This window comes from Saccostrea cucullata, unplaced genomic scaffold, assembly GCF_032062105.1.
Source record: "Saccostrea cucullata isolate Sc308-1 unplaced genomic scaffold, CSIRO_AGI_Scuc_v1 ctg352, whole genome shotgun sequence".
Lineage (NCBI taxonomy): Eukaryota > Metazoa > Mollusca > Bivalvia > Ostreida > Ostreidae > Saccostrea > Saccostrea cuccullata.
The window spans coordinates 237,889-261,363 of record NW_026926384.1 but is presented as its reverse complement, the minus strand read 5'-3'; the positions used below and the strand labels follow the sequence as shown (position 1 = coordinate 261,363).

General features: G+C 32.3%; 2 protein-coding genes and 1 long non-coding RNA gene across 9 annotated transcripts in view; all 3 read left to right on the top strand.

The window, feature by feature from the left end:
- The first annotated feature begins 585 nt into the window (after positions 1-585).
- The window catches only part of LOC134271512 (fibroleukin-like), a 253,551-nt gene continuing 230,661 nt past the window's right edge, over positions 586-23,475 (top strand). Inside the window, exons 1-5 of one of the 5 annotated variants that reach the window (XM_062753699.1) lie at positions 586-1,273; positions 1,404-1,543; positions 2,411-2,507; positions 2,761-2,928; positions 5,405-5,675. In XM_062753699.1, the coding sequence (XP_062609683.1) occupies positions 643-1,273; positions 1,404-1,543; positions 2,411-2,507; positions 2,761-2,928; positions 5,405-5,670 (1,302 nt within the window). In that variant the 5' untranslated portion in view covers positions 586-642 and the 3' untranslated portion in view covers positions 5,671-5,675. Of the gene's footprint in view, positions 1,274-1,403; positions 1,544-2,410; positions 2,508-2,760; positions 2,929-5,404; positions 5,676-23,475 lie in introns of those variants that run through there. The other 4 variants (XM_062753703.1, XM_062753702.1, XM_062753700.1 and 1 more) reach the window with 4 other exon arrangements.
- Positions 14,483-17,565, top strand: LOC134271509 (uncharacterized). Its single transcript, XR_009993034.1, has 3 exons — positions 14,483-14,568; positions 16,389-16,548; positions 17,267-17,565. It is a non-coding gene; the product is annotated as an uncharacterized LOC134271509 (long non-coding RNA).
- Positions 18,712-21,123, top strand: LOC134271508 (disintegrin and metalloproteinase domain-containing protein 10-like). 3 transcript variants are annotated; one of them, XM_062753697.1, is made up of 5 exons: positions 18,712-18,834; positions 19,182-19,298; positions 20,032-20,147; positions 20,372-20,555; positions 20,817-21,123. In XM_062753697.1, the coding sequence occupies exons 1-5, from the start codon at positions 18,774-18,776 to the stop codon at positions 20,819-20,821; spliced, it is 483 nt and encodes a 160-aa protein (XP_062609681.1). In that variant the 5' UTR covers positions 18,712-18,773; the 3' UTR covers positions 20,822-21,123. The 3 variants fall into 3 exon arrangements, with proteins under 3 accessions (XP_062609681.1, XP_062609682.1, XP_062609680.1); XM_062753698.1 differs by having other exon boundaries at positions 20,008-20,147; positions 20,432-20,555; XM_062753696.1 differs by having other exon boundaries at positions 20,008-20,147.

The following is a 23,475-nucleotide window of genomic DNA, read 5'->3' as shown; positions in this document are numbered from 1 at the left end:
ATTTTCGAAAGTTCCTTATGTGAGTCTATAAGGTTGTGTGTGCGTGTGAGTGTATTTTCTTATGAGACTTCGCCTCTGTCAATATGAATATTTTTCTGGTGAATAACAAACCATATTCAACACCAAAAGAGTCCATAATTGTGTAATCTTTGATAAATGCCCGTCTGCAATATCTGCGGGGGAATATTTTAAATGTTGCTTCAGAAAGAGAACTTTCAAACGACAAAATGAAATATGCTTTTACAGGTTAATAGAAGAATGCTCTCTTCAGAAAAATAACAAATAAAATTTTCTACAAAAAGGATACTAAAAAAAAAAATAAATACCTATACAATAATATAGGCCATAGAAGTCTTCTTTTTTATATAAACAATAGATAACATTGCATTTAACACTTTTAAGTGTCATTTCAAATACTCATGGAAAAATCCATGATTAGTTTCAATCACTTGTTTGCTAAGTATTATCTCCGGTTTAAGAGGAAAACGACAAAAAACTCCTTCAAAATATGTGTCATTACTTATCGGTAAGTAATAGCTACTTTTAAATTGATTGTGATGTCGCGTGGTTAATTTAGGGAAATCCCCAACCGTCTCTATATATACCGCCGTGTGTTGTCTTCTAGTGACACAGAGATATCTAATGCTATCACTAGCATTTAATCTGTACGTTCAAACCATGAAGTTTGCCATTCTCTTTACGATTCTGATCACAATTTCCGAAGCCATTTCAGATTCTTTGTTAACTGGTTCTTATCATCAGAACTCCACTGCGGCTCTGATAAACGACAGACGTGACGTAAAGGAGATTGACGTCCTCCGACAGCTGGTCAACCAGGAGACCCTCATCCGGGTATCCGTGACAAATGACGTCAGGGCAGCAGTAGATGACGTCATTTCTGTAAAGAGAAGCTTGCTGTCTACAGAGACGACGGTCGCCACTCTTCTGCAGACGATAGAGACGTTAAAAAGGCAAGATAACTCTTTATCGCAAAAGATCGAAAAATTAACCACACAGATCGATGCCTTAAAGCAAAACAACACTGTACAGCAGACCACAGAAGCTATAAAAAGGGAGGTTGATTTTCTTAGAGGTGACAGAGCTTTACAGAATGCGGAAGAATCTTTGAAAAGATATATTAACACTCAAAAGCGGGAGGACATGAACAGTTTAGAAAATTGTCAGAATAGATTTCAGGAATTAGATAAAAAGTTCAAAATTCTAACTGAAAACATAACGAATATCTATCAGTATCTTGGATTATTAGAAAAAGGTAATTGATCTTTCTCTCTCGCGTTCTTTCTTCCGCTCTCTCTCTCTCTCTCTCTCTGTTTCTCATTCTGTATATAATAATGACTATATTGATTATTATGATAATTATTTTGTATTATATTTTATTTCAGATTTTAAACTAACAAGGGATTGTAGATATCACTATCTTCTCGGGCACACACAGTCTGGCAAATATGAGATAAACCCTTTTGGTAACGAGACCAGTGTCAGTGTGTATTGTGACATGGTGACTGATGGAGGAGGGTGGACAGTAAGATCTCTTTTTTATCTCTTTCACTTTTTTCCTGGTCTTCTCTCTCTTCTCTCTTTCTCCCCTCTCTCTCTGTCTCTTTATCCCATTAATTCCAGTTACTATACTATCTTTTATAAATTCTTGAACTTTGTAAAACTGGCCTGGGGCCATAAAACTTAGAGGAGTCAACTTTTGATCTCAGTTACACTTTTTCCTAAGGAATACAAAGTGGAAAAGTGAGACTAAGATTAAAAACAGCTCGTCTAAGTTCTATGGCCCACTGGCCTGGTATTTCATCTTCTTTTAAAAATCAAACTGACACAGAGTTCACATTTAATATTTTTCTAGCATTGCTAACATGATGCTTATAGCATTCTAACAGTCAATACTTTTCATTACAAAGTTGAATGGCATGTGTTCAATATAATGAATGTACAGAAAAAAAATCTTAAATAGATGATGAGAATAAAAAAGTAGATTTTCATATGAAAAATAATTTATTAAAGAAAATAATCAGGCGATGTTTAAAGATACAATTGGTTGCCTTGTTTGAAACTCTTATTTTTTCCACCAAGAAGCAATAATATCTATATGTACTCTAGAAAAAATAATTCAAAGAATTAACATTGAAATAAATTTGATTTTCGAAAAAATAACCTACCTATCAACGTAATATTTTCAGACCGAGTCAGGAGATGGAAATCAAACATTCTTTTAAATTTTACCTCATTTAAAAATTTGTGTGTTACTTGCTGAAAAGAATATGCTAACTTTGAATGACCTTTAAATGGTTAAAGTTTTTGAAATAGTGCCCCTCCCTGTATAACGTAACTCAAAAACATTTCATGATTTTTAATTATTGATATAAAATAAATAAATATCTAGGCAATCCAGAAACGAGTGAGTGGATCCGTGAGTTTCGACAGAACGTGGGCGGAGTATAAGAAAGGCTTCGGTTTCCCTAGTGAATCTTACTGGATTGGTAAATAATTATTTATACCTGGTGTTATAATGGATGAAAATCCACCTTATTATTAACAGTTTTAGTTAGAATTTTGTTTTTTAGTTAAAAGGAACATGTTACAAAAATGATTTTTTTTAACTTTGATGTCAAAACATGTACGCATATTGCTAATATGGAATTTCTGCTTACATCTACAATTGTTTGCTGCCTTATATATCAACAAACCTAAAATAAACATATTCAGCTTGTTCACAACAATGAAATATTTAAGGAAATGACGTCATCCATCAACTAACCAACGGAAGGAACTCCTCCCTCTACGTCTCTATCACACTGACTAATGGGACAAAGCTCTATGAATTATACAACCAGTTCTCTGTTGCTGATGAAACCAACCAATACAGACTTTTTCTTGGAGGATCAGCTACCGGAACCCTGGGTAGGTAAACGGAAAAATTATCTGCAAATGACGATCAGTAATCAGAGATATAGAGAGGAGAAGAAATAGAGAGAGAGAAGAGATGGGTAATTGAGAGAGGTAGAGAGACTAGTTTGTCTATTTCTGATGAAAGGTAAACCACTACAATATCTTTTCTCTCTCTCTCTCTCTCTCTCTCTCTCTCTCTCTCTCTGACGACCAGTTCTATTGTAAGGTAAGTATTCTGATGACAGGTAAAAATCTGGAGGCTCTCCCCCCTCATTTTCTCTCCCTCTCTCTTTCTCTCTCTCTTTTTCTTTCTCTCCCTCTCTCTCTCTCTCTCTCTCTCTCTCTCTCTCTCTCTCTCTCTCTCTCTCTCTCTCTCTCTCTCTCTCTCTCTCTCTCTCTCTCTCTCTCTCTCTTTGAGAACCAGTTCTCTTGATAGGCTAGTTAGATTTTAAATGACATATTAGTGAAATTAAAAAAAAAATCAGTATGAACCAATCAATTTTAAATATGAAACAAAATATATTCAGTGCTAAAACTTTTTTGTATAATTTAAAAATGTTGTTCAGTAATAAAGTATCTAACGCAAACCCTAAAAAAAAATTACATTGACATTTATATAAAGGGGCATATTGCATACGGTATAATGAATTCCTAATGGGAGGATGGTCTTTAAGTAACTGACCAGATATGTTGTGGCTGGAATGGAGTCAATTACTTTTAAATGTAATTTAATTCAATTCCACTTTTTCAGATTCAATTCACTTAAATTAGTACAGCCTTTATAGGATATATATTAATCAAATTAGAAATATATTGATTGCAAAAGTAATTGATTGAAAAAATACATTTTATTTATTTTGTGTAAATCTTTAGAACCCTGGTATATGAAATATACAGAGCACCACTGAATATTTACATTCGCTGTATTTTTCTACTAAGCCAATTGTGAAATTGATTTGAAAATCATTTTCGTGTATACTCACGCGTAGAAATATACACGGAGAAATGTGCGTTACCGTCCCGTCACAATAGAGCTACAGCGACGTTTTTTTCTTTTTATAGTAAAAGTATAACAATATAGGGCAGCGAGAAATTCAAATATTGAGTATATTTTTGGTGCTTCCAAACGTGTAAAATGTAAATATAAGGAATGTTTTTAAGTTAAGTGTGAATTATTGGTGTGAGAATCACACAGACTTGCACGTAGGCATATTTTTCATGAAGCGCTAGCGCGCTTCATGAAATATGCCTACGTGACAAGTCTGTGGGATTCACACACCAATAACTCACACTAAATCTCAGCCACTGCGCAACCAAAACATCAATAAATAAATTGTTTACATTTTAACAGGATGTTGCAGTGATAAGAGCGTCTGCTCTAGAGTAGCAGAGTAAGGAGTTTATTCTTAAGGTTCAAATTCCAATGTAGAAGGTGGAGACTGGTCCATTCAATGAGACCGTATTAACGGATGATAAAGACAGTTTTTGATTTACACCTAAATTGCTAATAGCGTGTACTTTTGTATTTTTGACAGATGCATAATTCATTGATAAAAACAAATTAAGGTGTTAAATAATTGTTGAATTGAAACAATTTACTTGAAAATAAGTGTAATTAATTACATTTGATAACGATTACTTTTAGCAATGATCCCACGCTTGTGTTGGACATATAAATAGTAGACATAGTAACAAAAGTAATGAAACAATGGAAAAGAAGTTAATGATATGAATTAAGTCTAGTTGCACAAATTTGAAAAATTTCTAATGATAAATGAGTTTATAAAATAGTAAAACAGCTTTTGTTTCCTGTTAACAATTAACTTACAAAGGCGGAACCCCCCCCCAAATGTTTTTTTTTTTTTGTAATTCTTTCTCTCATGATCGGCTCATTTGTTTGAATATGCCTTCTTTATAGACTTATATAGATTTTCCTGTTTCAATGTTCAGAAAAAAAGGTTTCATATCAATGAAATAATAATTCATTTAACGACCACGGGTTCCAATCACACTGTGAAGGAGAGCGGTCCTTCGAATGAGACCGTATGATCATAGGTCCCATGTTTCAGTAAGCGCTAGCATGTAAAAAAAATCTCTCACTGCTCAATGGCCACGTGCTATTATAGGATAAAATTTGTTGCACTCAACAGGCAAGTCGTTGCCTCAACATATGAGAAAAAATTCTCAAGATGGACGCTAAAAACACACAATCAATCAATCATTCTTTTATTTCTGTTTAGATTCATCATTATGCTCGTATACAGTCAAAATAAAAGAGAAATCAAATGACAACAGAAATACAACATTAAATATTAAAGGAAAACAGAGTTCATATTTTGTAAATGGAAAAAAAATGGAATTGAAAGCAATTCAAAAAAGTTTTTATGGTTGAATAGTGTAGATATTTTTAGGTTTACATTTTGAGTAAATAATAATGATCTATAATCTGAAATAGGTTTACGTGTAAAAATTGTCTTTACTTCTACAGGTGACGATATGTCAGACACTGGTTCTCCTGATAACTACGATCTGTCTGGGATGTACTTCTCCACCCCAGACAGAGATAACGACGGACGGAAGTTGGATAACTGTGCTGCTTACAGCGACTTTAGAGGAGGCTGGTGGTTTAATGACTGCCACCTCGCCTTTCTTAACGGTCAGTGGTCCCCTGGAAAATGGTACAGACCTTGGTATTCCAAAGATATTGTTAATAAACAGATAAAGGAGACACTCATGATGATCAAACATAACTGACTTTTTAAAAACATTCTGCCCTATATTCATAGATACTTACATATGTATAAGCAGTTATACTTTGATAATAAATGATAAAAATTTAATTTCAGTTGTAACACGTCATTCGATTGGTTAAAAGGTTTTATCAATTTTTTATAACATAACCTGCCTACGTCACAATGAGTAACGTCATAAACTTATTACTCCGCTTGACGTTAACTTTTAAAATATGCGATATTAAAAGCCTTTTCCGAATGAAAAAATGGAAAACAAATTCTCATTGTCTACATTGAAATTAAATTATAAGGAATGGAGCTTATTTCAACTTACGTTATACGATATAACATAACTTTGGACGGCTTACGCTTTTTTATAAACCGCTTCGCGGTTTATAAAGTGTAAACTTCCCCAAATTATTTTATATCATGAAACATAAGTTGAAATAAGCTTCATTCTTTAGATGATTTTAATCTTGCCATTATGGTGGAATGGATATTTTTTTAAGGAGTAAAACATTTATAGATATTATATGACTGCCGTCATGTGAAAAGGGCCCTATCTTTTGACGTCACAATGCTCAGAAAACGACGTCAAAGTCGCGGTATTGTAAACACGGAAGTAATTTTGTTCACTGCATTTTGTGAACAATAAATAAAATTGAATTTCAAAGTGTATCAAAAATTTGAAATTTGATGTGGACATTTTAATAGGTATATGATATTATTAACTATTTAGTACGTAAATTTATTCATAAAAATGTTTAAGTATTTAACTTTAGCCATGTTAATTTTAATCCATAGTTAATCTTACTGATGTACCCCGATAGCCAGCCTTCGGTGAACTGTCGATTTTAAAGTGTGCAAAAAAAAAGGGGGGGGTATTAAGTAGACAATCCAAAACATTCTCCGAATTAAAAGACCTGTTAAAGTTCAAGGTTAAAAAAAAATCCCTCTTTGATTGAATAAAAATACTGGGAAACCTACATCAACAATATTTTTTTTAAAATAAATTAAAAGTAAGAGAACATGCTAAGGAAAAAAAAGAAAAAAAAAATACTGAGGATGGGGATGCCACGAAAATTTTGTTTAAAAAAAATTTGTTTCAAAAACAAATTTAAAATGATCAAATAAATACATTCAAAGGAATTATATGATAAAAATTACTATTGTTTTCAAAGAACGAGGGCGCTTTTAATGGGCATTCGGCAGGAATCTGGGCGTACTTGAAAAGTGAAAATTTTATCGAAACGTCACATGAAATTTTAACATTTTTTTAATTTATCGGGTTCCTGTGCAACAGGAATGGAAAATATTTTCCCGAAATTGAGCCTAGTTTAGATAAAAAAAAATAACTTGAAAATTGGCTAGATCAGACATTTGGTACAAAAACGTACATTTTTAAACACGTTTTTATAATTTTTTTCTATCTCTGGGTCTTCTCTCAATGATTTTGAAACGTTATTCGTGTGTATTCAAATTCAAAGAAACAAACTAACTTTTTTAAAAAATGGAGAGAAGACCCAGAGACCACGAAAAATTAATTTTCCAAAAAAAAATCCAAATGTGTGAAATTGGTGCTTCTTTGTCCTTTTAAAATTGTCAGTATACGTGTAGCGGTGATAGCTCAGTAAGTTGGGATACCTGTTCTGTGCACTCGAAGCGAAACGTTTTTGGTTCGAGAAAAAAAAATGGGGCGTTAATTTTTTTTTTCATGCCAACATCTTTTTATTTTGTCAGTTTCATTTTATGTACTTCAGTATTAAAATTTTGAATTAGATAAATTTTGGTTCAGTTTGGTTCTCGAGCAAAATCAATTCTAATCTTCTATTCTATAATGTACATGTATCATGCATCTATACATTACTAGTAAATATTTTAGGTGTTTATGTTTTGTGAAACATTAATATGTTATAGTACCCCAAGGAAAAACGGACATAAATGTTACAATTTCACACGGTCTTTCAAACTAAATGAGAAAAAAAACCTATTGACGTGCTTGAAAAATCTGACCAGCTATGTCCAGCCAACCAAATCATGGACATTTAAACCATAAATGTTTCGTACAAATGATTCCTGCAGATCACTAGCCAAAAGCGCCCATCTTCTTTCTAAAATTATTCCGATGAAATGATTGAATGAAATCCCACTCGAACCTGTATTGCAATATGTTAAGAAATTAAATACAGGTATTGTAGACTTTTCCCTTATAACCAATGTTGGTGGAATTAACAATATTGCATCACCAGTGATATTATAAATGAGGATATTTATAAACCGAAAGAAAAAAATCTACATAGATTACAGTAAGCGAAAAACGTACGAATTTCTGGCTAATGTCAGATATATGGGTACATGTATTAAGAATACATTACTATAGATAGAGCAAAAAGTATAAGTGACAAGTGGTTATGGGTGTAATTTCCAAAAGTTATGAAAATGTATAAGCACGTGAAATATATTTCACCGACTATTGAATTCATAGTATGAAATAAATAGGTCTAAGTCACGTTCTGCGTTGAAATCTTCAAATCTGATACATGTATCAAAATACCCCGCATATCTCTATTGACATTCAGGGGCGTAGCAACAGTGGGGGGGGGGGACCTGCCCCCCCACTTTTTCCCCCAACCTTACTTATACTATTGGAAATGTTAATTGAAAGCCTGGTTGCCCCCCCCCCCCACTTTTAGACTTTTAGTAATGTACCGAAAATGTAGTAATAAAATTGGTACTGAAAGTAGTTGACACTGAGAAAAAGTTAACCCCCCCCCCAGGTAAGTAAAAAAAAAATTCTCTGGCTGCCCCCCCCCCCCCCCCACTTTAAAAACGATGCTACGCCACTGACATTGTTTTCTTTAAGTTTCGTTGAAATCGAGATAAGACTTAACTAGTACTAGTATATCATAATCCTACATGTAACATGACTCTACGGAAAGGAATTAATAAAAAAAAACACAGATATTTCTACTTTGAAAAAAATATTGACCATTACAGTCCACGGAAGTAGCAACGAGGGGGGGGGGCTACATTGAAAGTCCGGTCCCCCCTCCACACACACAAATACACACTTTTTGTTGCGACATATAGTCAAATCCGTGCACTACAAAAGAATAAGGCAGTGTGTTATGTTTGATTAAAAAAAATGATACTGAAAGAAGATAGAACCTACCCCCCTCTCCAACGGCGAAATTGAATTCGAGTTTCGACAACCCCTTCCCCTTTTTTTGGTTGAGTAGTTTTTTTTTAAGGTAAATTTATTTTTTTTCTTGCTGAACCCCCCCCCCCTTTTTTTTTAAAAATGAGTTGTGTGGGGACAGGAGAAGATACGAGTCAAATGTGTTGTTGTTTTTTTTTTATATGTTTAGTATTTTTTGAAGTAACAACTAGGAAAACAATGGTTTGCATAAATATTTTAAGCGAAAGAGAGTCAAATTAGAGCAGAATATTATAACTTAATTAAAAGCATCGCCTCATACAAAAAGCATGAACGTGTGCTGGATGTAATATCTCATTAGTGGATAAGACAATCGCATCGAAATTTGAAAAACCTATAAGGTGTCAAGTTACATTTAATTAGCTATTGTTACGGAGGAAAAATGAATTGATGACATTTCATAGACGCGTAAAAGATTTTGTTTTGCTTGTCAAGGAGTATTTTTGGTGGTTGACAGTGCCCAAAACTGAAAAAAATAAATATAGCCCCCCCCCTTGCACACACACACCTAATATGGCTTCCTACGGGCCTGTCGTTCTTGCGTAAAAATATACTAGTATTTATTCAGTTTCAGTTTCAAATAGATTTCGTCAAAATTTTAATGGAACTGTAATTTCGCACAGAAAAGTCTAGCTGCATATCTGTAGCTTAATGGTTTTACATATTTGTCTTTGACCATGGTCAAAGACAAATAAGTAAAACCATAACGTTACAGATCTGCAGCTAAGAAAAGTCAAGCACGGCGTTTAGTGTACATATATAAGAAAGAGACAAGAACAGCACAATTCACCATCCCTTTTGATTATATCATACAGTATACATAAATCATATTTTTATCAGATCATAGTAGCGGCCCTTGGAAAAAATATACAAATGTTGTGTTCAAGTTAAACAGGGTACAGGTGCCACAAACTAAAAAAAAGTTAAGGTGCAGAAATATTTGTAACCGATTTTAATTGTGGTATATACTTTTAAAAAAGTAAGAAGTAAAAAGACGTTTTCAATTTGAGGTATAAATTCAAAGAAAGTTTCAACTTAAGGTACGGTATATAAACCATTCATAAGAGAATCCTTTACTAGTATTTCCCTATTTACTATGTTTCTACTCCATAACTAAGGGCTAAGGCAGGCAAAAAAATGAATTGTTTAAACAATGGAACCTAAGAGCTTTAAAAACTTTAAATAAAATATTCAAAAAAGTAGAAGTTTTAAAATCCGCTTGCATTGAAGTAGCGAACGTATAGTTATTTTTTTAATTCATGAATTTTTATAAATGGAATAAATTCATAAACGGAATAAACGTTTTTAAAAACAAGTTTACATATCTTGGCGTATCTGAATTTATTTTCCAATTGAATGTTTCGATGATACAGAAAATACATTGTGTTTTTCATCCTATTGTAACAGTTATAGGGAATTAAGTTACGTGCGCCTGTGTTGGTGAGTGAATGCTGACTTATATGATTTTTGTTAATATCGGGATCTATGTGCTTTTTGCGAGGGGGTGCCCCATTTTGCGCACGGAGCCATTCTGCATGGGATTCTCTCTCTCTGTATATATTTCCTTTAGTCTTTAAGTGTCCGAGTGCTTTATATATTTTATAAATTGAATTAGATTATTTTATATAAAATGAATAATTTGTATGCCATTGGATTTAAACAAATATTTCCCTACTCATTATGTTACATGTATAAACTATTCCTAGATTCTGTCTAGACCCCCCCCCCCCTTTACGAATAACTAGATCTGCTCTAAAATAGTATAAAAATAGTAATAATTTACGAAATTCCTTAGGAATTGTTACATACTAGTTGCTTGGAAGAAAAAAAAATTAAATATTTTCTTAAGATTTTAATTCTCAAAACGATTGAGGTTATTCAAATAACATAATTTTAAGAATTTCTGAAAAATGATTTAGACGCAGGCGACGTCATTACGTTTTCAGTGAGTAACGTCAAAATTGTTTTTGGAGCACCTCACTAAAATGCTCATAAAATACAGAAAAAGTGAGATATTTTTAAAATTTATGTATATTTGCATTCAGAAAGAGTCCGGCTATTAAAATTCACCAAAAAGTCATTTTATGAAAATTTGACCTTAAGGGCCCTTTTCTCGTGACGGCAGTCATATTATTATGTGAAATGAATTTATCATAAAATCCAAATATGTATCATATTTTAAATATAGTGTTATACATGTATGCTTACTTCCTTAAAAAATAAAATCATATTAAATATTCCCACATAATAAAGTTTTCTTTTTATATTATTAATTGTCGTTTTTTATTGATCGTCTAATATTACAAACAAAGACAGTGCTTTTTAGCTCACATTGGCTGAAAGCTCAAGTGAGCTTTTCTGATCACATTTTGTCCGTCTGTCAGTCTTCACATTTTCAGCTTTTTCTCAAGAAGTACTAATTCAATTTCAACAAAACTTGCTAAAAAATATCCTTAGGTTAAGGGTTTTAAGTTTTTATAAATGAAGGATCTTGCAAGGGGAGATTATTATGAATTAAAGAAATTAATGGCATTTTTAAAAAGTATTCTTGTCAAGAACCACTGGGCGAGGAAAATTGAAACTCATTCATTCTCAGGTAGTATACATTCAAGTTTGTTCAAATCTTATGTTACTGATATAAATGTTAGTATTGCCTGGTGTATTATAAGACTTTATTCATAGCCTGAGTACGTTTTGCTTACCATTAACTTGGCATGATTAAAAAAGTATATATCTGACGAAGTTTTAAAATTCTGCCAATGCCACATGTTCATCATCTTCTTCCTTCAGTTCTTCAGTTAATACTTTAACCGGATAAGACATATTGACTTATTGCGAGACAATGCAATCAAGATTGATGACTTAGATATGGTTTTATTGACTTATTGTGACACAATGCAATCAATATTGATGACTTAGGTTAGGTTTTATTGACTTATTGTGAGACAATGTAATCAAGATTGATGACTTAGATATGGTTTTATTGATTTATTGTGACACAATGCAATCAATATTGATGACTTAGGTTAGGTTTTATTGACTTATTGTGAGACAATGTAATCAAGATTGATGACTTAGATATGGTTTTATTGACTTATTGTGACACAATGCAATCAATATTGATGACTTAGGTTAGGTTTTATTGACTTATTGTGAGACAATGTAATCAAGATTGATGACTTAGGTATGGTTTTGTTGACTTATTGTGACACAGTACAATCAAGATTGATGACTTAGATATGGTTCCATTGACTTATTGTGACACAATACAATCAAGATTAATGACTTAGATATGGTTTTATTGACTTATTGTGACACAATGCAATCAAGATTCAGGACTTAGATATGGTTTTATTGACTTATTGTGACACAATACAATCAAGATTAATGACTTAAATATGGTTTTATTGACTTATTGTGACACAATACAATCAAGATTGATGACTTAGATATGGTTTCATCGACTTATTGTGACACAATACAATCAAGATTAATGACTTAGATATGGTTTTATTGACTTATTGTGACACAATGCAATCAAGATTGAGGACTTAGATATGGTTTTATTGACTTATTGTGACACAGTACAATCAAGATTGATGACTTAGATATGGTTTTATTGATTTATTGTGACACAATACAATCAAGATTAATGACTTAGATATGGTTTTATTGACTTATTGTGACACAGTACAATCAAGATTGATGACTTAGATATGGTTCCAATGACTTATTGTGACACAATACAATCAAGAATAATGACTTAGATATGGGTTTATTGACTTATTGAGACACAATGCAATCAAGATTGATGACTGAGATATGGTTTTATTGACTTATTGAGACACAATGTAATCAAGATTGATGACTTAGATATGGTTTTATTGACTGATTGTGACAAAATGCAATCAAGATTGATGACTTAGATATGGTTTTGTTGACTTATTGCGACACAATACAATCAAGATTGATGACTTAGATATGGTTCATTGACTTATTGCGACACAATGTAATCAAGATTTATGACTTACATATGGTTTTATTGACTTATTGTGACACAATGCAATCAAGATTGATGACTTAGATATGGTTTTATTGACTTATTGTGACACAATGCAATCAAGATTGATGACTTAGATATGGTTTTATTGACTTATTGTGACACAATGTAATCAAGATTGATGACTTAGATAAGGTTTTATTGACATATTGTGACACAATACAATCAAGATTGATGACTTAGATATGGTTTTATTGACTTATTGTGACACAATGCAATCAAGGTTGATGACTTAAATATGGTTTTATTGACTTATTGTGACACAATGCAATCGAGATTAATGACTTAGAGATGGTTTTATTGACTTATTGTGACACAATGCAATCAAGATTGATGACTTAGATATGATTTTCCTTACGTCGAAATTATGATAAATGGGATAAACATAGATTATCAATGCTGTAGTTATTCTTTCTAACTAAAAGGTTTAATCTTGCTCGACAAAAAATTAATTACATAGTAAAATAATCTAACTTGACCCGAACAAACGTGTACACAACGGTGCAGCCATTACGCTTGAGGCATGCTGGGATGCACAAATTAGGTCACAATTACTCAGTAATCAAATAAATATCAACATGTTCTTATCTTCAAATCACTTAATACTATCAATTTAACCATATTCTTTATATCATTATAACTAAAGAAATATTCACCCTAAGACAATATATACATGTAAAAATACAGATGCATCAATAAAACACGACAGTACTTGTGTACCCACATGTAAGCTACTGTTAACCTGCTCACTTTGCAGCCTATAACACTAATTCATACATTTATCATTCTCATATCGAGTCACAACATGTTCCTTACATAAACATAAATCTCGTTCCATAGATACAAGATGTAATAAACTCTAAGGAAGGATGTAAGGAAGAATGAGGATAAACGAACGTATTCAATATCAAAGTCCATAAAACAATACAAAGTAGGAGCAGAGCATAATATACTGTAAATAATATAATATCACCTGAAGAGAAAAGAAGAAGATGACACACGTGTGACAATGGCAGATTTAATAACTTGGGAACTCACCTCTTCTGGTCAAGGAATCGAAAAATATTTATAGAGTTATCTCGCTTTTCCCCAAAGTAAAAATCTACCCCTTCTAATTCGTACATTAAAGTCAACTGAATAAAACTGAGTCAGAAAAAAAATTGCTGAAACAATTTTAGAAAGACACATTCTATTATATTTTCCAAAGGTTAGATGTATGAATTAGAAAATATTATTTTTAAGTTGTTGTAGGCTAAAGACAATTGACAGAATACATTGACAGCATGAAGTCACTCATATCTTGTTATAAAATAATATTTTATATTACTTAAAGCAATAAAATTATAAATGAATGTATTCAAAAATAAAAGGTTTTCGTTTTTTAAAGCCTTATGATACTGTTAAATTTCGCCTCAAACATGTTTTTTTTTCCGTTCAAATTAACACAGACGCAAAAATGTGCGTATTTTTGATAATGACCCAGAGACCAAGAAATATACAGGATGTAAAAAACCGGAAGTTTCCTCTTTAATAGATTAATGTATTCACCATGATTTTAGAACAGAGGAAGGAAAGATTTGCACAATAGAATCCTGTCACACTAGACGTTCCCTTACGAAGTGAGACACAACTTTGGATGTCTTGTAAGTATGCCATTATAAATACGTCCGCCGTGTTCAACTGCTGGTCTCACACCTCTAGTTCGCCCACTATGTGGGACACAACTTTGGCTGTCTGATACATTATTTCACTTACATATTCCTAAAAATAGACATTTGTATATTTGATACAAATATAATTATGTACGAAAGAAAAGGCTTTATGAACGTCATATAAGGCTTTGAAGCATAAATATTTGTCTTTTAATCAATACGTGTGAATTATATAAAGTTTAGGTCTTTATTCACTATTCATTCAAACATTTCTTTTACCTTGTCAAATTAATTAATATTTGTTTAAAATATATTTTATTAATTATGATTAAAATTTTCACAGCATGATACATGTTTTTTTTTTTTATTTTTGAATAGATAATTCATATGTTATATTTTTAATTTCGTTAGTTAGAGAAAAGTAAACTTATGTTATTTCTTTTCGTCATGATAGTGGATATATTTGCGTACCTGGAAGAGATCCGGGTAACTTAATCATGTATCCAAGCGCGACCAAGGGTAACCACCCTAACAACGATCATTTTCTGAGTGTAGTAAAGGAAACATCACGTTAGTCTTAGACGCAGTAGTGAACGAGAGGAATGGAAAGTCTAACTGCTTTAAATGTTAGTATCACCTTATATAGTTACTGTATGTACAATAAGAGAAAAGTGTCATAATCCAACTGCTTTAAATGTTAGTATCACCTTATTTAGTTACTGTATATATATTGTAGGATTGATTGATTGTATGTTGTTTAACGTCCCTTTCGAGAATTTTTCACTCATATGGAGACGCCACCACTTGCTGGTGGAGAGCTACAAATTTTTGTCCTATGCTCGGTACTCAGGACCTTTGAGCAGTTAGGGATCTTCTTCGTGCCAGCACCTACTGCGACACGGGGCCTAGGTTTATACGGTCTCATCCGAAGGACCGGTCTCCACGTCTCCCAGTGGGATTCGAACCCGCGACGTAAGGATTGACTCCTTACTTCGCGACTCTATAGCAGACGCTCTAACCACTGCACCACATGGGCGACTAAATTGTAGGAGAAAAGTGTCATAATCCAACTGATTTAAATGTTAGTATGCCATCTTATTGTATATATCAAAGGATAAAAATGACCTTATCCACATGCTTTAAATGTAAGTGTCACATATTGTTATTATATATGAAAGGAGAAAGTAACATAACCCAACTGCTTTAAATATTAGTGTCATCTTATAGTTACTGTATATATCATGGAAGAAAAGTGACGTTATCCAACTGGTTTAAATGTTAGTATTACCTTACTGATACTGTATTTATCATAGGAGAAAAGTAACATAATTTAACTGTTTAAAATTTTAGTGTCACCTTATAGTTACATGTACTGTGTATAACATATGAGAAAGGTGTCACATTAATGTTACTGTAAATGTCATATGAGAAAGTAACATAATTTGACTGTTTTAAATGTAACTGTCACCTTACTGCACATATCATAGGAGAAATTAGCATAATCCTACATATTTAATGTTATTGTCTTCTTAGTGTTACTGTATGCATTAAAGTAAAAAGTAAAATTGGTTGATGAAGTCATGATAAGGAGTGAGAAATACTATTTCTCAACATAATATGTTCATTTATTAATCGTTTTCATAGGTTTACTCTCTCTCTTCATATTCTTTTAGATTTCAAAAATATCTTAGTTAGGGAGTTGATAAAATAAGGAATATATACATGTATTGATAAACATATTATTAGATCTAATTTTAGTTTGCCTTGTATAAAATAAAAAAAAGATTAAATGTGAGTAAAATTCTTTTTAGCATCGGGTGCGGCATTTTGTGGTAATGGTATAGTATAGTCGGGGGAGCAGTGTGATTGCAGATATAAGGATGAGTGTACAGACAGGTGCTGCCACCCTCGGAGCAGAGACCCAAACGACAAACTGATGTGTACATACAGAGATCCGTCATTTAAATGCAGGTGAGGCAATGATTATTTCTTTTTTATTATTTTTAATTCATATCATACCTAACAAATTAGGAAAACATTAAATTTAGACTGAAAATTTGAAATTGGTTTAGGGAAATATTACTTTTGTATCTTCGAATGCTCATACTTTAAAATTGTAATTTTCTTTCCAGATGTCTGTAGAATAAAATTATACAAGTCATGTATTCTTAACTTATTATAACATACAATGGTTGAGACTGAGTTTCGTTTTGAAAAGCAATCATTTTTAAATACTGTTGAATCATTTAAATTCGTAAGGGACAATTTCATACTTTGTTTAGAATTGACAGGTTTGTCTCGGGAAATGATTTTATGTACATCACTGATATTTACAAAATGAATATGACTTTGAAGCTATAGAATATTATTTCCTGGAGAATACTAACTCGTGGATGAACAAGAATTCTGTTTATATCTAGTCAACAAGAAATATATTTCACATTTATCACACAATTAAGATTCTTGATTTTTCAATTATTTCCTGATCACGACAAGAAGCACACAGCGGGCGTACCAGTCAGCCGGGGATACTCACAATAAAGATTCTTGTACTGAGAGTTGTGATTATAAACCAGCTAATACCTCTACCTGTCTTGTATTCTTTGTAGTCCAACAGAAGACCCATGTTGTACTGAGAGTTGTAATTATAAACCAGCTAATACCTCTACCTGTCTTGTATTCTTTGTAGTCCAACAGAAGGCCCGTGTTGTACTGAGAGTTGTAATTATAAACCAGTTAATACCTTTACCTGTCTTGTATTCTTTGTAGTCCAACAGAAGACCCATGTTGTACTGAGAGTTGTAATTATAAACCAGCTAATACCTCTACCTGTCTTGTATTCTTTGTAGTCCAACAGAAGACCCATGTTGTACTGAGAGTTGTAATTGTAAACCAGCTAATACCTCTACCTGTCTTGTATTCTTTGTAGTCCAACAGAAGACCCATGTTGTACTGAGAGTTGTAATTATAAACCAGCTAATACCTCTACCTGTCTTGTATTCTTTGTAGTCCAACAGAAGAACCATGTTGTACTGAGGATTGTAATTATAAACCAGCTAATACCTCTACCTGTCTTGTATTCTTTGTAGTGCAACAGAAAGACCATGTTGTACTGAGGATTGTAATTATAAACCAACTAATATCTATAACTGTCGAACCTCCACAGATTGTAGTCTAGAAGAAAAATGCAAATATCCTTTTCCAAACAATAATTACTAGTTACACTTCAGCTACTTTTTTATAAATTTTAGAAATACTTCCGAAAAACAGAAGTATGTTCATTTTTTTTTTTTGGAATCTTCTAACAATATTATTTATAATCAAAGACAAAATAATTGAACTAAACCCCCCAAAAATGTTTGAAATAGTGTTAGCAATTACATTGAAAATGCGTGCAAAGAGAAATAAAGAACTAAGCCATGATATTACGTTTACAATGTAAAAGGATATTACTGTAAAGTATAAAGGTTGTGAAATTTACTATTCCTAGACATGAAATATAATGAAAACGACGAATAAACAACCTCAAATTTTTTTTGGAAGCAATGCCAATCTAGAGCAAAAGATGTTGATTAAAAGAGTGTATCTAAGAGCTATTTTTTTTTATTTTTTTTTTTAATTCATAGTGTTTGAAAAAAAAAATTAATGAATATAGAATAGGAATGCATTTGCCTCTATGAAAATATGGTTCTGAGAATCAAACAAAATTGAAAATTACGAACATTACTTCTTAACTTGTATACCGGAACAAGCGCAGAGTGTCCAGTTTCTGAAAATAAACCGGACATGACTACTGCAATGACTTCACCCAAGTCTGCATAAACGGGGTAAGACTGTATGTATTACTTTTGAGCATAGCGTTTTCTACATTTATTTTAAAATGATATTGAAATCTAGAAAAAAAAAATGTACATGTAAGTTAATTCATTAAGATAATGAGTAGAACTGAAGTTAAAATTTCCAAGGTGTAAAAGATTCACTTGAAAGTGTTATTTTCATAGTAATAAATTTATAGATCCTTTTCTAAGATTTTTTCTCCATAGGTTTGATTAGAGACAGGCTCCTTTTTACAAGAGTTATACTCAATTATTTTCTGTTTGTAGATTTGTGAAGGTTCTCTCTGTAAGCGAATAGGTTATTACAATACGTAATCTCCTGATCCGTGGATCTCGTCATGGGATGAATGCTACATCAGCATGTCGGGCTCCCTCTCCGTAGTACAAAAAGAACAATTATGTTATTTAGCTTGCAAACTAGGTTTGTCTTATCTATTTTTTTTCCCTAAACTTGATTTATTCAGTTAGGCAATCAAAAATGTAATTTACCATTTTCAATGAATACAATGCTTGTTTACAGCGTGATTACAGCTTGTTTTATTTGAATACTGTTCATTATATCTCCATATTCTTTTTAGATATCATTCATGCATATTTAAATTTTCTCGTATTATTTCAAGTTTTAGAGGCAAAACATCCTCATTCATACAAGTCTAACAGCTTCATAATCTACTCTACCTCACTAAATCATTTCAGTGAGAACAAAACTCTTTATGACTAAATTGAATATTATGAAAATAAAAATTTAATATTTTTCCTTTCTTAAAGATGGCAACGACACATGTTATGTGTCAGACGACTCGGAAATTACAGAGGCATTGAGTAAAGTAGTTGAAGACGTAAAGCGTTTGAACAAACATACTTCGCCCATTTTAGTGGCTTCAGGTAAGAATGTCCTTCTTATAGATAAAGATACAAGAAAGATTAAATCAATTGCCTCATACCTAGACATTTTGCTAGAGAAAGACACTGATGTCAATCTAACTGGTAAACTTCATGATGACTGTGGTGACCTCAAGTATTATATTACCAACTTCCACCTTTTAAGTAATTACATGATTTATTTAGTTAGTCAGTATTCAATATTCACTCTTTATGTCGATACGATATATCTTAGTGAGCTTGAGTCTGACACATCTGTTTCATATTTGGATATTTTACTTGAAAAAAGTTTTGTGGTCGATACAATGACCTTGTCAGCAAATACAATTTCTCCGTATTAGAATTTTAATTGTGACGTCATAAAAAAATTAACAAGCAACAAAAATCAAATTAACGACATGAATTCATTTATCGTATAAATTATCTAGCATAAAGTCTTGTAAATTTACAATACCTGATAATAGTCAAATATTAGAAAAAAAGTCTTTCGTTAATATGAAGTCATAAGCCAAGAGGACTAGATTCACTCGTTTGATAATTACAAAAATGCTGAAATAAATATGAAATTGTCACTAAATGTTTAACCTAATCATTAAACCTAAAAGAAAACAATTAATCAATACTCAAGACTAATCTGACGTAAATTGTATATTTTATAGGCACACCCTGTTACACCTAGCAGGGATATTGTATTGTATTTTGTATATTCAAGGCACACCCTGTAGCAACTATCAAGGCTTAGGTGACGTTTTCCACAGATGTGGTGGTGTGGATAACGAGGGACCTCTAGAGCGACTGAAAAATTTGATTTTTGGAGAAGAAACTCTCACTACAATTAAAAACTGGATCATTGTATGTAATTAAACTTCAATTCTGGTGATTATATATACCATCAGGGATATAATTGTAATTTTGCTCATTGCGTCGGAGTCGTAATTCTCTTTATTTTTACACGAACACTGGTTGGTATAATGTTAATTGTAGTCGGAATCGTGATTCTGTTTATTTTTATAGGAACACTGGATGGTTGTTATGCTAATTGAAGTCAGGTTCATGATTCTTTTTATTTTTTACAGGAACACTGTTGGGGTGTGATGCTTATTGTAGTCGGGTTCGTGGTTCTGTTTATTTTACAGGAATACTGGTGGGGTGTGATGCTAATTGTGGTCGGGATTGTGATCGTGATGGGCGTCTTCATCAAAGTTTGCTCCGTAAACACACCAAGTGAAGACCCAAAACTAAAGGCATTTAGAAAAAAAGGTTGGTAAATAAACATTGGTGATCACAACAGCAAAAAGGTTTCAGAGAAATCATACAGAGTAAAATCAGATGTTATGAAAAAACTACATAGGTGACAAATGAAAAAAGTGCTTTCCAAACATAACTGATAAAACATTTACATCAAATCTATAACCGCTAGCATGTATAAATTTATAATAGTGAAAATCAAAATGCAGCATTTTATTTAAGAAAATGTATACTTTTAAAGAAATGAAAAAAAGTTATTTATTCAAATTATAGAATAAAAAAGAAAGAGGGCCGGTGAAAAATCCTGGACCGTATTACATAGGAGGAAAAAACAATGGAATATAGAATGGACGAGGAGAAGTGGGTCTTAGTGGGAAATAACAGACGAAATATGGAAATGGGGAATGTCTAGATTAGATCAGTACATTATGAAGACCTGAACAGTGAAAGAAGTCAACAATGCATACCTGGCTCCAAAATCACAAACTAAGAACAAATTTCATCCGAAAATTGAAATCAATTTACATTTCGAAAAAAAAACTTATAATGAAGCAGAATTTTCAACATGCTTGTAAAATTTGTATATAACACACACTTGCAAATTCTATGAAGGGATATTCATAACATTCCAAAGTAAAATATCTGACTAATAAGTATTTTCTCAATTCATGATCTTAAGGCCTGTTATAAAAAGCACTATAAATGAATGGGATAACACTTTCTGAGATGTTAATATTAGTGTACAAATTTTATATGTTTATCTAGAGGAACAGTTGTTTATGATTTTATATTGTGCCAAAGTTTGATCAAATTTAAATCTAAACTGCTGTCACTAGATATTGAGTGTTTCTTTATTTCCTTTCTTATTGAATGAAAGGAACTCTTATTTGTTTCATTGTATATATCATGACATATTACGATTAAATATTTGTTTGCTTTTATGTAACTTAATAAATTGTCCCTGACACATTAGATAGCATGGGTAATTACAGTATATTGTGAGAGGTTTTGTTCGTTTCTCATTTTATCTGACGATTGCTGAATGTATAAATGATACACATCTTCTTTAATTAAATTTATTGTTCGTTGTCATCACAATGATTAGAAAAACAACCTTTTAATGTTTGATTTGTTTTCCAGTATGTAATACTACACACGAAAAGATTAGTAAACACTTATCCACGGGTTATGAGTGGGAAAGCTCTTGTTAAACCCGCGACAGGGAACTATTCCCCGAGGGCTTGCCCGTGAGGAATAGTCCCTGTCAAGGGTTTGATAAAAGAGCATTCCCACTCACAAGCAGGGGATAAGCGTTTTATTATATTGATGAATAATATAATTTCTAAGGTTTGAATTCTTTTTGGAGTAAGATAATATTGCAAGAATAATCTGAAATCACAAGATGAAACACACCCTTTAAGTCCGGTTTAATGGTGGCTTATAGGTCCTTAATAATGGTTTAAAGTCGTAGTGTCTTTAAGTCACCATTAAGCACCTTTTAGTAACATTTACACCACCATTAAGTTACCATTAAGTCATCTCAAATTCCTTAATGGGTGCTAAAATGTAACTTAATGGTAGCTTAATGGTGGCCTTCAGGTCCTTAATGGTAGCTTTTAGACCACCATTAAGCTACCATTAAGGGGGACGTACAGGTGCTAAATGCCCAAACTCCATTAAGCTACCATTAAGCCACCATGACGCAGTCGATAATACTGTTTATATGGGTGAAAAATTATTTTTATAGTGATTTGTTATCAATATTATATATGTAAAGTTCGCACATATCTTGATTTGGTAAAAATAATGAAAAAGAACGAAATTCAAAATTTAAAAAAAAATCGCCACAGGCGGCGCGCAAACCCATGACCTTATCCATTAGGCTATCACCGCTCTTTGTTTTCAAGGAAAATATTTAACTTTCATTTTTACAAGATTTGTTTGTACTTCTAAAAGTATTTATTTTGATAAACGTATCCGAAGTCTTGAATTGATTTTTAATCAAAATATAAACAATTTTATTTATGGATATTTTTTAAAGGCTTATTTCGCAGTAATATTTCTATACCATTGAGTTCGGCTTTTAGACTGATGTAATGTGATTGAGTTCTTCGCTCTGTTATTCGAAAATTTATACATGTAAGCATTAAATCATGATTGAAAATAAATTAATTATAGATAAAACACAACAATAGATCATCGAAAAAGAAAGTCGAAAAAACAGATTATACTTTTTTTTAAATATACTGCGGATATTAACGGTTTTTGTGTCTACAATTTAGAGACAATCCTCGCGTAAGAGTTACAAGGTTACGTTTACAAAAACTTTTTGTAGAATAGCAGATTCAGTTTTAATGCTTTTTGTTTCATAATGGGTATCAAAATAATTGTCATTTTACGATGAATCAATATTTTTAATTTGCTATATGCTTGCATTAAATTTAAATTTTGTAAAAATAATTGATCATCAAAATCTCTCTGTGTATGTTGTGTATGTATAGTTTCCTGTTAGTTAACAGGGGACGGTGGGACACCTAATCAAGGTCTATTGTCTGACCATTCTGTGTACTGTACATTGTTAATCTGTTAATCTTACCCCGTTTCTCAATGTGTATAAATCTGGTCGGATGTCATGTTTAGTTTGATCGACTGATCTTCTGATTGATTGATTGTATATTGTTTAACGTCCCTCTCGAGAGTTTTTCACTCATATGGAGAGGCACCATATGCCAGTGAAGGGCTTCAAATTTTGACCTTTACTCGGCACTCAGGGCCATTGAGCAGTGAGGGATCTTTATCGTGCCAACGCCTGCCGCTGACACGGGGCCTCAGTTTTTAAGGTCTCATTTGAAGGATCCGCAACTTTCACTTCAAAGTGCCGAGTGCATGGCGATGGAAAAGTTGCTACCCATTTTAACGACTAGGTCAGTCG

Coding starts and splice junctions, on each gene's coding strand:
- LOC134271508 (XM_062753696.1), top strand. CDS start 18,774: ATGTCGGGCTCCCTCTCCGTAGTACAAAAAGAACAATTATGTTATTTA. Junction 18,835..19,181: donor TTATTTAGCTTGCAAACTAG/GTTTGTCTTATC, acceptor CCTTTCTTAAAG/ATGGCAACGACACATGTTAT. Junction 19,299..20,007: donor GCCCATTTTAGTGGCTTCAG/GTAAGAATGTCC, acceptor TGTATATTCAAG/GCACACCCTGTAGCAACTAT.